This window comes from Phocoena phocoena, chromosome 2 (genome assembly GCF_963924675.1).
Source record: "Phocoena phocoena chromosome 2, mPhoPho1.1, whole genome shotgun sequence".
Classification (NCBI taxonomy): domain Eukaryota; kingdom Metazoa; phylum Chordata; class Mammalia; order Artiodactyla; family Phocoenidae; genus Phocoena; species Phocoena phocoena.
In genome coordinates this window covers 115,475,772-115,491,460 of record NC_089220.1, presented here as the reverse complement: position 1 = coordinate 115,491,460, position 15,689 = coordinate 115,475,772, and the positions used below count along the sequence as shown (strand labels likewise).

Below are 15,689 nucleotides of genomic sequence, written 5' to 3'. Positions count from 1 at the left end.
ATATTATCTAGTCAGTGAATGTTAACAGATTGGTTTTTATAGTTATTTCTGAAAGAAAAGAATCCAGGTGATTAGCCTTCATGTTGCTTTGATGAGGATCATTCTTTACGTTTAATACAGCTAGGAAGCAAATAAAAGGGAATTTTATTATTTAGTATTAAAGAGAAAAAATGAAAAGACACATTTAGTGAAGTATTTGAAAATGCACACCTTTTAAACATCTAAATAGCAAGACAAACAATGATGTAAGTCCACCTCCTCCCATTTTGTGCTGGGGGCTGGAAAATGGTTGCACAGCTCTGTCAGACAGGTACTGAAAGATCAATCAAAGCCCTGGCTCTTCAGCAACATCCTCTTACTAACAATGCTTCTGCCCCTTAACACTCCTTGTTTCATGTTTTGCTCATAATGCAAACTTTTCTTAAATGTGTTCTTCCCAGTACCATTTCACCTGCAAAGAGAAGCTCCTGCACCCACTCCCATACACACTTAGCAGATAAGAAGGGTATGATCAGTTGCTTATAAACAGTTGGCCACAGGCTTCCCTGGTGGCGCAGTGGTTGAGTCCGCCTGCCGATGCAGGGGACACAGGTTCGTGCCCCGGTCTGGGAAGATCCCACATGCCACGGAGCAGCTAGGCCCGTGAGCCATGGCCGCTGAGCCTGCGCGTCCGGAGCCTGTGCTCCGCAAGGGGAGAGGCCACAACAGTGAGAGGCCCGCGTACCGCAAAAACAAAAAAAAACACCAAAAGACAGTTGGCCACAAAGTATCTTGCCTTTATCGTTGTTCCAAACAACAGACAATCCATGCGTCTTACAATCTTCAACCAGTTCTTGCTACCAACGAGTGAAAACCCTTCCTGAAACAAAATAATTAAACAAAATTAGCAACAGAAGCAAAAAGGGTCACGAAGAATAGCTGTGGTGCAGCTTCTTCCTATTAGAAAGTTGTCTATTTATTTATTCTGTAACTTAAACACAATAGAAATGACTCAATATTACCAATTACCAAAGATGACCCTTCCAGTGAGTCCCAGTGTCCTTAGTGTTCTTCCTACCTCACGATCAACATTAATAGGCTCAGCTTTTATTCCTTTTCTTAACCTTTTCATATTGAAAATCAATAAACTATTAAAGATAGTAAATGCCCATAGTCATATTTGCTATAAGATACATTTCTATGCCTCTAGAATTTGCCAAAATGTGAGTTTATAATCTCTGGAAGCCAAGAGTTTCCATTATACTCATTTACTAAGTTATCTGCCATATCCCCAACTATATAGTGAGATTTCATGAGAATCTTATTTTCAGATTCCTATGAATGGAAAACTTGAAGCAATTTGGTTTTGGACGCTGAATGCTTAGTTCTTCATTTCAATCTGAAAAAACAAAAAGGCAAAGAGGGCAGTAGAGGGCACACAAGTCTCAAAAGAGGGACAACTGCTGGATCCCAAAGGTGTAAAGATAAACTTTTTCTGTAGTTTACTAATAAAGTAAATGGAATGGACTGTCTAATGATTATGGCTACTTATAAGCTCAGTTACGCTGTCAGTAGATTTCCTCAGTTACGCAGCCCATTAAGTTAGAATGTGTTTACAATTCAGTAGAACTCATCCAGGGAACTGATAAACGGACAGTATGCAAAACCATGCAACTGCATCTGCCTTGTACTGTTAGTCCACCACAGCCAGCGGAGGCTGCTGGAGGGATGTGAGAAGTCTACATCTCTTTAAAAAACAAAAAGTTTTTTGAACTCTCACAAAGTCTCTCTTCCTAGATCTGAATATGACAAAAGCTACAACTTCCAAAGAAATTTGTAGTCCAGGAAAACTGGGTTAATTCTTTCACATTTTTCAGTAACAAAAGGAAAAAAAGAGTCCATTCTAAAATGGTGATTCTAAAAGTTTTATCATCAATAGGAGGTTTAATGAAAAAATAAATTAGGCAAACCATTTGTGATTTCTTCTTAAAACTCTCAGAATTAGCAAAAAGAAACATGTTCCTTATTACATCCCCAACATGTAGATTCTGTGGTTTAAAATGGCAGTATGTGGGGAAACTAGTGCACATACACACATTGCTAGTAGGAGTGCAAACTGGTACAACTCTTATGGAGGACAATATGGTGATATCAAAATTATGAATGCTTTTACTCTTTAACCCAGCAACCTCAATATGGGAGATTCACTTCACAGATCAACCTGCACACATATGAAGTGATGCATGGACAGGGTTAAGCATTTCTGTATTTTTAATGGTAAAAGATTGGAAACAAGTATACATCAACAGGGGACTGGTTAAATAAAGTATGATACTCTAGGCAATGGAATACTATACAACTGTAAAAAAAATAACAGCTCTGTATCAGTGATGTCCAGTAGAAATTACAGTTTGAGCCACATGTGTGATTTTAATAGTAGCCACATTTTAAAAGCAAAAAGAAATTGGTAAAATTTTACTACTTAATATATCAAAAACATTATTATTTCAACATGCAAACATTGTAAAACATTATTAAGATAGTTTTTTTTGTACTAAGTCTTTGAAATTCAGTGCACCATTCACACTATACCACATTTCAATTTAGATGCTGTATTTTAAATGGTTAAAGTGAAATGCAATCCTACCAAAACAACAGAGTTGAGTTTAATGGGAAAATATTTTACAGTGCTTCCATTTATAAACCTAAATGTAAATTAAATAAAATTTAAAATTCTGTTTTTGGCTCCCAGACTTCAGACTATACTACAAAGCTACAGTAATCAAGACAGTATGGTACTGGCTCAAAAATAGAAATATAGATCAATGGAACAGGATAGAAAGCCCAGAGATAAACCCATGCACCTATGGTCACCTTATTTTTGACAAAGGAGGCAAGAATATACAATGGAGAAAAGACAGCCTCTTCAATAAGTGGTGCCGGGAAAACTGGACAGCTACATGTAAAAGAATGAAATTAGAACACTCCCTAACACCATACACAAAAATAAACTCAAAATGGATTAAAGACCTAAATGTAAGACCAGACACTATCAAACTCTTAGAGGAAAACATAGGAAGAACCCTCTTTGACATAAATCACAGCAAGATCCTTTTTGACCCACCTCCTAGAGGAATGGAAATAAAAACAAAAATAAACAAATGGGACCTAACGAAACTTAAAAGCTTTTGCACAGCAAAGGAAACCATAAACAAGACGAAAAGACAACCCTCAGAATGGGAGGAAATATTTGCAAATGAAGCAACTGACAAAGTATTAATCTCCAAAATTGACAAGCAGCTCATGCAGCTCAATATCAAAACAACAACCCAATCCAAAAACAGGCAGAAGACCTAAATAGACATTTCTCAAAAGAAGATATACAGATTGCCAACAAACACATGAAAGGATGCTCAACATCACTAATCAACAGAGAAATGCAAATCAAAACTACAATGAGGTATCACCTCACACCAGTCAGAATGGCCATCATCAAAAAATCTACAAACAATAAATGCTGGAGAGGGTGTGGAGAAAAGGGAACCCTCCTGCACTGTTGGTGGGAATGTAAATTGATACAGCCACTATGGAGAACAGTATGGAGGTTCCTTAAAAAACTAAAAATAGAACTACCATATGACCCAGCAATCCCACTACTGGGCATATACCCTGAGAAAACCATAATTCAAAGAGAGTCATGTACCACAATGTTCACTGCAGCTCTAGTTACAATAGCCAGGACATGGAAGCAACCTAAGTGTCCACTGACAGATGAATGGATAAAGAAGATGTGGCACATATATACAGTGGAATATTACTCAGCCATAAAAAGAAACAAAACTGAGTTATTTGTAGTGAGGTGGATGGACCTAGAGTCTGTCATAAAGAGTGAAGTAAATCAGAAAGAGAAAAACAAGGGGCAGAACAGGAATAAAGATGCAGACATTGAGAATGGACTTGAGGACACGGGGAGGGGGAAGGGTAAGCTGGGACGAAGTGAGAGAGTGGCATGGACATATATACACTACCAAATGTAAAATAGATAGCTAGTGGGAAGCAGCTACATAGCACAGGGAGATCAGCTTGGTGCTCTGTGACCACCTAGAGGGGTGGGATAGGGAGGGTGGGAGGGAGGGAGACGCAAGAGGGAGGGGATATGGGGATATATGTATATTTATAGCTGATTCACTTTGTTATAAAGCAGAAACTAACACACCATTGTAAAACAATTATACTCCAATAAAGATGTCTAAAAAAAATTTTTTTTTATTCTGTTTTTCAGTTGCATCAACCATATTTCAAGTGCTCAGTAGCCACATACGGCCTGTAGCTCCCTTCCCGGACAGTGCAGGTCTATATGTATTGATCTGTAAGATATACTGTTCAACAGAAAAGCAAGCTGCAGAACAATGTCCATGATGTGGTACCTTTGTATAAGAAAGGGAGAGAACATACAATGTATATTCTTATTATTTGCTTGTATTTACATTTTAAAAACTGGAAGGATTAGTACACAAGAGACTAATAAAAACAGTTATCTGTAGGGAGTGGGAATGAACAGTGCAGATGGGGCAGGGGTTGAAGTAAAATTTTTTTACTATATATCTTTTTATATTGTTTTGATTTTTGAACCACATTAAACCCCATATGCATGCATGTGGGAATATTTAGGCAAACAAGGATTCCCATTCCAATATGGCATAAACTCAAGGAAGAGGTGAAAGCAGGACCTAAATAAATGATAAGTCTATGGGAACTCTGTACCATCTTTACAACTTTTCTATAAATCCAAAGCTATTCTGGAAGAAAAAGTTTATTAGAAAAGAAATGAGCAGTTCCTGGCCCTGGCCTGGCCTCACCTCTTCCTACCTCTAGTCCACTTTGTGTCTTACGAGACATCTCATTTGGCTAGCTCACAGATCCCTCCATGTAAACTCGCCCAGATCAGGACGGTTCTTCCCCACACACATTGCCACCCCCGTGAACGGCATCATTCACCAGTCACCCCAAGTGATCAACCTGGTATCCTGGTGGACCCCTTTCCTCACTTCTCCCTCAATACCAATCAATCCCCAGGTCCTAGAGATCCAATCCCCAGCCTTTTCCATCTCACCATCCTCTCCACTTACACCGTCCCTGCTGCATCTGGCGGCTCCTCACACCTTGATTTCGTTGTATAGCTTGTTCCTAAAATGGCCTTCCTTTTCCACTGATTTTTTTTTTTTTTTTTTTTTTTTTTTTTGCGGTACGCAAGCCTCTCACTGTTGTGGCCTCTCCCGTTGCGGAGCACAGGCTCCAGACGCGCAGGCTCAGCAGCCATGGCTCACGGGCCCAGGCGCTCCGCGGCATGTGGGATCTTCCCGGACCGGGGCACAAACCCGTGTCCCCTGCATCGGCAGGCGGGCTCTCAACCACTGCGCCACCAGGGAAGGCCCCTTCACTGATCTTTGAAAACCCTGCTGTATCTCAACCATTCCCCACAAGGCAAAGCTGGTTGACCTCTCAGAATTCTATGCCCTCTCAGGATCTTAGTGTACTTTATCATGCTGTATTGTAACTAGTTACATTTCTTTGTCCCTGATAAGAATAAGAATCCCTAGGCAGGGCAAGGCGGGTTCTAGAATGTGTCTTATTACCCCCTGAATCTTCAGCAACTGTCACAATATTCAGCAAAGGCTACTAGGTCAGCTCCAGCAGCCCCTCAGTTCAGGACTCTGCAGTGGCTATGCCGGGAATGCGTACAGCCTTCCTCCCCAGCAACGCCTCTGAGGTGAGCCACTTAATGGCTCCTCCTCCTCAATTTGTCCAAATCATCTTTCTTTAGAACTTCATACATCTCTTCCCTCTGCCTTTCCCCTCTGACTTTTTACCTAATTAACCTCTAAACACTGTTCATTTCACCCTAATCTCAACTGGGACACACTATTACACTTTCCCATAGCCCTGTACTTTTTTCTTTCATAGCATTTATCACAGTTTGTGTGTGTCTGTAGTGATTATTTACTTAATGTTTATTTTTTCACTAGACTATAACCCCATATAACAGGCAGAGGCTATGTTTGTTTTGCTTACCATTAAACATACAACACCTATTATAGTCTTTGACACTTGAACATGTTTCAGTAAGTTTTGAGTGAATGGAACTTCATGAAAATTAACAAAATACTTCATACCAATATCATTTCTTGGGAACAATGAGGTCCACAAATTTATTACCTGTCCAATGATGCAGAACACCTTTTTTTTTTTTGGCTGCATCATGTGGCTTGAGGGATCTTAGCTCCCTGACCAGGAATCAAACCCACGCCCTCAGCAGTGAAAGCACAGAGTCCTAACCACTGGACCACCAGGGAATTCCCTACTTATACTCATTCAAGATTCAGAAAGAACTTTTTAATCCTAATACTTGGGGATTTAGTAAAGAATTCTGTGTACCTAACCACTTGTCATTCATATATTCCTACATTTTAATAATTGAGCTTCTTATCTTTGAAAATCCACCTCTTAGAATCTCCTTTAAGGCTTGTCCTTCTGGTGAATTCAGTTTGGCTCAACTGATGACTCTTCTGTGCTACCTTTTCTAACTTTCTCAGACAGTTAAGTGGCCTGCTCTGTGCTCCCACAGCACACTGTACCTGCTGCTATTGAAACACTCACCATCACTAAGCTCCTACTATGGCCGGCCACTGCGCTAGGCGTTACAAAAGACATGCAATCTGCCCAAGGGGAAGGGAGAATGAATCACACTCACCGAAGGAGCTTCTCTCCCTAGTGCCTGGGATACTGTTCCCCAACCTGGCCAAATATCACTGCCTAAGAAGCCACTGTTACCTGATGAGTCTGTCACATGCCCTGGAAGTACTGGGGTGGAAAAATGGTTTGGAATTGATAGTATAGGATAGGAAGAAAGAGAGAGTGGACTACTCTAGGAAATACCAAATTTACTATCAGACAAAAAGAACAGAAGCCAATACCAAGAAATCATGTCTAAGATAGAGGAGTATGGAAGCTTAGAGGACTGAGACTTTCTAGTAGAGAATGGTCAACAGTGTCAGGTGATGCCCAGGATGGAGTAAAAAATAAGGGCTAAAAGCCTGCACTGAATTCAGCAGTCGGGAGGTCCTGTGCACTGTACATAATATCTATGTACGCGTCTGTCTTTCTATCCCTCTTTTTCTAGTTCCCACTTTATTGCAAACTCCATGAGAGCAAGAACTGAGCAAGAAAATAAAGATTACTATGTTTTAGAATGTTTAACATCTAGAAATCACAATATGCTGTGAAAAGTCACAATCTGTTCCAAAAATATTTATTGAGGATCTAATATATACCAGGTTATGTGCCAGATTCTATGACTCAAAGTCAAATAACACACGTTCCCCACACTCAGGGACTGATAGTCTGGGGGAATCAAACAAATAAACCATTTAACAGTAACAATCAATGTGGCAAGTTCCATGTTTCTGCAGAAGCACAGAAAAGAGGCATTAGGTTATAAGGCCCAGAGGAAATGACCCCTGAACTGATTTTTAAGAAACTTTTATTTTGAAATAATTTTTTATTTTTAACTCTTCGATGTAGATTTTCAAACATACATGACGGTAGAGAAAACTGTAAAACAGTATGATGAACTACCATGCATCCATCTTCCAGTCACAATTTTCATAATATAGCCAATCTTATTTCACAATTCTTTAGTATCATCAAATATCTTTTGCCTGTTCACATTTCTGATTTTATTTTATGTTGCTTCATTTTTTTGAATAGGGAGCCAAATAAGATCCACATATTACGACAAGTAATATGTCTCGTAAGTCTCTTTTAAACTACTGGTTCTTCATTTCATCTCTTCCCCCCCGCCCTTTTTTTTTTCTGTTGAAGAAACTGGGTCATTAGTCCTCTAGATGAAGGACTGGCAGGTTTTTGTTTTGTTTTGTTTTGTTACTGTAAAAGGCCAGTGAGTAAATATTTTAGCCTTTGCAGACTCTATAGTCTCTGTTACAACTACTCAACTCTGCCCCTGTAGCACGAGAGCAGCCATAAGCAAATGAGCATGACTGTGTTCCAACAAAACTTTATTTGTGGACACTGGAATTTGAATTTTCATATAATTTTCACATCTTGCACAATATTACTCTTTTAGTTTTTTTCCAACCATTTAAAAATGTATAAACTATTCTTAGCTCACAAGCCACAAAAAAAAACAGGCAATGGGTCAGATCTGTTCCATGGGCCATACTCTGCCGACCCCTACTGTAGAGTTATCCTCGCTAAATTTTGTTATTGTATCCTTACTGTTTTTTTACTAGGTACCTCTTTCTCTTGTAATTCCTATAGACTGGTAATCAGATCAAGGAGCTTGATCAGTTCAGGTTTGATTTTTTCCCCCCAGATTTTGTACCTACTTCCTATGTGGTGGTGTGTGATTCCACAGGAATGTCTTCTTGTCCTTTTTTCGTGAAGTTAGCAGCCACTGATCATCACTGCCTGTGTTAGTTTTTTCATTCATTCTTCATTTATGAGCTGAAATACATCTACAGAGAAACACTGCTTCATCAACTATCATACTTTGTTACCCTAGGTAAAAATAGGAAAGGCAGGATAAATGCTTGCTTCTTTGATTTGCCAGCTTTCAAAATAATGAGGTGGTTCCGTAGTACACTCCAATGATGACAATGAGGAGTTTTCTTTTTCTGAACTATCATTTGAAACTCATAAATTTAAATATATTTGCTGTTTCAATCCACTGCAGTTATTGATCCTGAAATTGTCTCTCTTTGGCCGGTGAGAACCTTTTCAAGTTGACTCCTGAGTTCTGACATGCCTTTAGTAATCTCAAGGTATCAGAATCTCAGCTGCCTCCCTGTTTCTTCCTGTGCAGATGATGAGATCACACAGGTCTTCAGCTGTCAGTGATTTAGCCTCACCCACTTGTATTCGGAGGGTCACAGACATGCCTAGTCTTCTAGTTTTGTTGTAGATGTTATCCATGGGTCTTTGGCTTTGCATTCCTATTTCATCTATTTTTATGGGGAGATTTGAGGAGTTCAAAAGTTATGATGCCATTTCTGGCCAAGAAGGAATAAGAGGGTCAAAAATTATACTTCTGTCATCAACAACTAGAAACCTGGACAAACTACTGGAAACAACTGTTGTCAGACAATGGAAAGCAGGTCGTGCACGACGGTGATACTTGATCAAAGGGTAACAAATGAAGTGAGCCCTAAACAAAGGGAGGGATATACATATTCATGGACTGGATTATGATACTGTTAAGATTTAATTCTCTCCAAGTTGACATACAGATTTAAGGACATCCCAATTAAAATCTCGTAGAAATTTGCAGATCTGACTCTAAAATTCATACGGAAATGCAAAGGACCTAGAATAACCAAAATAAGCTTGAAAATGGCAGAACTGGAACACTTATACCACCAGTTTCAAGAGCATTATAAAATTAGGGTAATCAAGACAGTATGGTTTTGGCATAAGAATAGGCATATAGATCCATGTCACATAATAGACTCCAGAAACAGACCCTCACATACATAGGCAGTTGATTTCAATAAAAGTGCTACAATAATTCAATGAAGAAAGTATAGTGTATTCAACAAATGGTGCTGGGACAACTGAATTATTCATGTGGGGGGAAAAAAAACCCTTGACCCTTACCTCACACCATATACAAAAATTAACTGAAAATAAATCATAGACCTAAACACACTAGCTACAACTATAAAACTTCTAAAATCAGAGAATCTTGGCAACCTTGGGGTATGCAAAGATTTCTTATACAGGACACAAAAAGTATGAACCATAAAGAAAACATTTCATAAAGAGAACTTCTGAAAATTTTAAATCTTTAAGCTCTTCCAAAGATGATGTTAAGAAGATGAAAAAGTAAGCCACAGTTTGGGAGAAAATGTTCACAGTACATACATCAGACAAAGGTCTTATGTTCAGAATATGTATTTTTTAAAAACCTCTGACAGACAACTCAATAGGCAAAAGAGATATTTCACAAAGGAGGATATATTAATGGCTAATAAACACATGAAAAGATACTCAACATTCATTCTCAGAGAAATGTAAATTAAAATCACAATGAGATACCATTTACAAACCCAACAGATTGGCTAAAATTAAGACTATCAATACCAAGTGTTGCCTAGGATATGAAGCAACTGGAATACTCACGCATTGCTGGTCAGTTTAAAATGGTACAACTACTTTGGAAAGCAGTTTGGCAGTTTATTTCTTTATAAATTTATTTATTTTCGGTTGCGTTGGCTCTTTGTTGCTGCGTGCAGCTTTCTCTAGTTGCGGCGAGCAGGGGCTACTCCATTGCGGCTTGTGGGCTTCTCGTTGTGGTGGCTTCTCTTGTTGCAGAGCACGGGATCTAGGCACGCAGGCTTCAGTTGTTGTGGCTCGTGGGCTCTAGAGCACAGGCTCAGTAGTTGTGGCACATGGGCTTAGTTGCTTCGTGGCATGTGGGATCTTCCCTGACCAGGGCCCAAACCCATGTCCCCTGTGTTGGCAGGTGGATTCTTAACCACTGCGCCACCAGGAAAGTCTCGGCAGTTTCTTATAAAGTTAAAAATATACCTACCATACTATCCAGCAATTTCACTCTTAGGAATTTGCTCAGGGAAAATGAAAATATATGTCTACCCGAAAATTAGTACACTTAAAAAAAAAAAACTTGTACACTAATGTTCATAATAGCTTTAATCAGAAAAGCCTCAAACTAGAAACAAATGTCCAGGCGCATGTAACTGGATAAATAACTTGTGGAATATTCATAAGCTGGAATACAACTCTGCAATAAGAGATAATGAGTTACTGTAACATGGGTGAATCTCAAAAACATACTAAGTGAAAAAAGCCAGACACATAAGAGTTTCCATAGCATTTACACTATTTTACAACTCCACTAACAGTGCACAAGGGTTCCAATTTCTCCAAATCCTCATAAACATTTAGTATTTTCTGTTTTTGTTGTTTTATAATAGTCAACCTAACTGATGTGAGGTGATATCTCCTGTGGTTTTAATTTGCATTTCTCTAATGACTGGTGATGTTGAGCATCTTTTCAAGTACTTGTTGAAGATTAGTTATTATTCAGCTTCCCAAACCAGTAGCAGTACAGGCAGCAAGAATAATTACCTTTCTCTAGCCATAAGAATCAGACCCAGGGGCTCTTTCTATAAGTTACAGTAACAGAGAGATCCAGTCATCCTTTAGGCCAAAAGATTGCCTACAAAGTACACTGCAGAAGCGGGTACTCAAATATATTGAGCCAAAGGCTTATTTTACAGTTGAAATAGATGTCTCTTGTTTTATACCTGCCCAGCACACATTCCTCCTTCTTCTGGGAACACATCTTGATTTTCCTTTGGGAAATCACCTCTCCCTTATTCACAGCCCATGTGATTCAGACAAGACTACTTTCTTACCTGGCCCAGATCCAGGGGAGAGGAGGTGACTCAGGCCTTGCTTGTCAGCATATCTAATTGCTTCTAACCAAGGTGATTAGTTTATGGATAAGCATGTGATATAAATTTTAAAAATCCAAGTAAGTCCTGAGATTGTTGCTAAAACTGGGAAGCAGGAACACTCTTTCCGTTAGGATTCTAAGGATTAAAAAAGCCTGAAGTTGCCAGGGACCACGAGGAGAGATCCTTCCTTAGAGGAAGGCGAAGCTGAGAGATAAAGACAGAGATACAGAGACACATAGCTAATGATACTGTTTGAGCCCCTGGGTTCAGTGGTCCCAGGGGCCACTCCCATCCTTGGACATTACAGTTCTACGAGGCAATAAGTGATTTTGTTTAAATGAAACTGAACTGGGTTTCTGTTATTTGCAACCCAAAGAATTTAATTAATACATGGATTAAAACAAACATAATTTACTTTTTAAGAGTTCAATTATCTATCCAGATTTCCCTGTCCAACTGCCATACCATTTTCAAAACTCTACATATTCTCATTTAACAACATACTAATTAACTAATTTAAAAAATTTTACTCTTACTCAATGTCTCAGCAGTATTCACCATAGCTGACCCCTTTTTCCTTTTTGAAACACGACTGCCTTGGCTTCTATGACCCCACACTCTTCCTAGCTTCTATGACCCCACACTCTTCCTAGCTTCTATGACCCCACACTCTTCCTAGCTTTCTTCCTACCCCTGACAGCTCCTTCTCTGCCACCTCCTTTGCTATCTTATTCTCCTCAACCTCCTCTTTCCATTGTTCATTTTTTTTATCCCCTCCCCAGGCTATCCTCACCACATCCACAGTCTCAATTACTATTTAAATGCCTATGATTCCCAAATCATATCTCTAGTGCAGACCTCCCTCTGACCTTCAAGAACCAGAGGCTGTTAAACAGTAAAGAGAACATGTGGAACTGACATCTCTGCTTGAGTGTCTCAAAGACACCTCAAATTCCAACTGTTCAGAACTAGAGCCGTGGTCATCACACACACGCAGCTGCCAGGCTGGCTCTTCTCTGGAGTCCCCTAACCACAATGAAGGATGCTAACTTCAGTTGAGCTGCATTAGCCAGAAACCTGGAAGTTTCCCTTCACACTGGTCTCTCCTACTCTCATTTCTAATCTGCCACTAATTACTGATTTTGGCTTTAAATATATCTTCAATCAATCCATTTCTTTTTATCCTAGTACAAGCCACCATTTTCTTGATTTACTAACTAGCCTCCTAAAGTATCTTCTTGCCCACCCCACCTCTTCTCTACACTACTGTGAGAAGATCATTTTTATCTAAAAAACACAACTGGCCCTGGGACTTCCCTGGTGCTCCAGTGGTTGAGGCTCCGTGCTCCCAATGCAAAGGGCCCGGGTTTGAAGCCTGGTCAGGGAACTAGATCCTGTGTGCTGCAACTAGAAGCCCACATGCTGCAACCAGAGGAGTCTGCATGCTGCAACTAAAAGATCCTGCATGCCGCAACTAAAAAAGATCCCGCACACGGCAAAGAAGATCTCGCGAGACAAAGTTTTGTTGATCTACCTTAATTTACTTTTCCTCAGGACTCAGCCTTGAAGCAATCTTACCTCTCTGGGAAACCTTTCCATATCTCTACTTTAAACATAAAAAATACACATATGTATATTTTTAAAGTATCTATTTAATATGTAATGGAAAATAAAAAATACACATATGCATATTTTTAGAGTATCTATTAAACAGATACTCTAAAAATTAAACACTATTTCAAAGTAAAGAATAGATCCTCTTTGAAATGCAGATGGCCAACAGGCACATGAAAAGAGGCTCAACACCACTAATCATCAGGGAAACGCAAATCAAAACCACTATGAGATATCACCTCACACCTGTCAGAATGACTATGATCAAAAAGAACACAAATAACAAATGTTGGCGAGATGTGAAGAAAAGGGAAAACTTGTACACTTGGTGGGAATGTAAATTGGTGCAGCCACTGTAGAAAACAGTACGGAGGTTCCTCAAAACACTAAAAATAGAACTACCATATGACCCAGTAATTCTACTCCTGGGTGTATATCGGAAAAAAACAAAAACACTAATTCAAAAAGAAACATGCACCCCGATGTTCATAGCAGCATTATTTACAATTGCCAAGATATGGAAGCAACCTAAGTGTCCGTCAAAAGATGAGTGGATAAAGAGGATGTGGTGTGTGTGTGTATATATATATATATATATACACACACATATACATATACATACAATGGAATACTACTCAGCCATAAAAGAGAGTGAAATTTTGCCATGTGCAGCAACAAGGATGGACTTGGAGGGTATTATGCTAAGTGAAATAAAGTCAGACAGAGAAAGACAAATACTGTATATCACTTACACGTGGAATCTAAAAAATACAACAAACTAGTGAATATAACAAAAAACAAGCAGACTCACAGATATAGAGAACAAACTAGTGGTTACCAGTGGGGAGGGGGGAGGGGGCTATACAGAGGTTGGGGAGTGGGAGGTACAAACTATTAGGTATAAAATAAGCTACAAGTATATACTGTACAGCACAGAGAACACAGCCAGTATTTTATAATAACTATAAATGCAGTATAACCTTTAAAAAACTGTGAATCACTATATTGTACACCTTTAACTTACATAATATTGTAGAGCAACTATACTTCAATTTAAATAAATAAATAAATAAATCTAAGGAGATTAAAAACTCAGCTCCTCAGTTAAACTAACCACGTTCCAAAAGCTCAACAGGCATAGGCACATGTGACTACTGCTACCATATTGGACAGTAAGGATTTCCATCATCACAGATATTTCTATTGGGTTGTGCTTGTCTATGCTGACACTCATTTAAAACAAATTTTTTTAAGTGATAAATTAAAAAAAAAAAAAAAAGAGTAAGTCCTCTTCTGTCTTTTAGCCACCCAGTTACCCTCCCTGAGCAACCACTGAAACCAAGGTCTTGTAAAGCCTCTATATAAACAAGCAGATACGCATACATGATATATTTTATCTAAATTATACACATACATAGTTTCCATTTCTGTGGATAATCTTTTTATATCTTTTGCCCATTTTAAGTTGAGTTATAATTTACTAATTGAATTATAGACATTCTTTATATAATCCAAGAAACGAACACTTTGTCTTGACTTGAAATTTTTTTGGTTTGTCATTTTTTTTCTCCTTTTTTAAAAAAAATCTTTATGGTATTTTCTCCATGCAGAAAACTTTGATTTTTTAATGTGGCAAACACTATCAATTCTGGGTTTCTGGGTTTTTATATCTGATTTAGAAAGGACTTCTACTCCACTTTAAAATTTATCTAGTTTGGTTATGGATTTTATTGGACATACCAAAGTTTTCCACTTTTATATAGTCAGTATCTCTTGATCTTTTCCTTGGTAATTTAGAAAATCCTTTCTAAGTTTCTAACTTATGAAGTTAGTACACAAATTTATATAAGTACCTTCGCTCAGACCCTGTTTGCTCTTGATCTCCTAAGGGGTACCTAAGTTTGACGTGGTCATTGGTTTCTCAGGCATATAAGTAAGACAGGATTTATAAGACCCCTTCATTCATTTACATTTATCCCCCCCAAAGATTTACAGTTGTAACAACGATTCTACAAATGACTGAATTTAGTTTTCATCAAGAAATAAGTATGGCTGAATTAAACTATAATCCTTATCAAACCAAGTATATCCACACTGTTCACAGTTGACGTTAATTTCTGATCTAGTTCCTGAAGTATTAAATACAGCACTTCCATTGCATTCATTCCTAGTGGCACTTCAGCCATGTTATATCAGCACCACAGGCATCTTTTTAAATTTTTAAGTTTTAGATTTCACAAGTAGTAGTAATTATAACGGTGTGGTGAACCAGCTGAGCTAGGTATAATGCCACCTCTTGCTATTTCAGTACAGCTTAGACAATACTATGTGACATTAAAAGCAGAATCAAGACAACATGGCAAAGCTTTTAAAAAAAGAGAAGGGTCACAATTCAGAGTCCTATTTCTCAGTTCTCTCTCTTCCATTATTAAAAAATGTGTGTGACAAAAGCCCAAATGCAAAAAGGAAAGCTTTCAGCTTCTAAGAAATAACAAAGCTTTCCTTAACTTTAATTTATGGGGCCTACTGTAAGTTTTCTGCATAAAATGACTAAATCAATCCGAAAGCATTTATTTATAAAAAGAAAAAAAAATGCAG

The 15,689-nt window shown here is 38.4% G+C and overlaps 1 protein-coding gene across 2 annotated transcripts in view; it reads right to left on the bottom strand.

Annotated features, from left to right (window-relative positions):
• The window catches only part of REC114 (REC114 meiotic recombination protein), a 98,284-nt gene that overhangs the window by 18,308 nt on the left and 64,287 nt on the right, over nucleotides 1–15,689 (bottom strand). The window contains exon 3 of one of the 2 annotated variants that reach the window (XM_065871455.1): nucleotides 776–859. The exons of the other annotated variant lie outside the window; for it this stretch is intronic. Within the exon in view, the coding sequence (XP_065727527.1) occupies nucleotides 776–859 (84 nt within the window). The remainder of the gene's footprint in view (nucleotides 1–775; nucleotides 860–15,689) is intronic. 2 annotated transcript variants of the gene reach the window in all.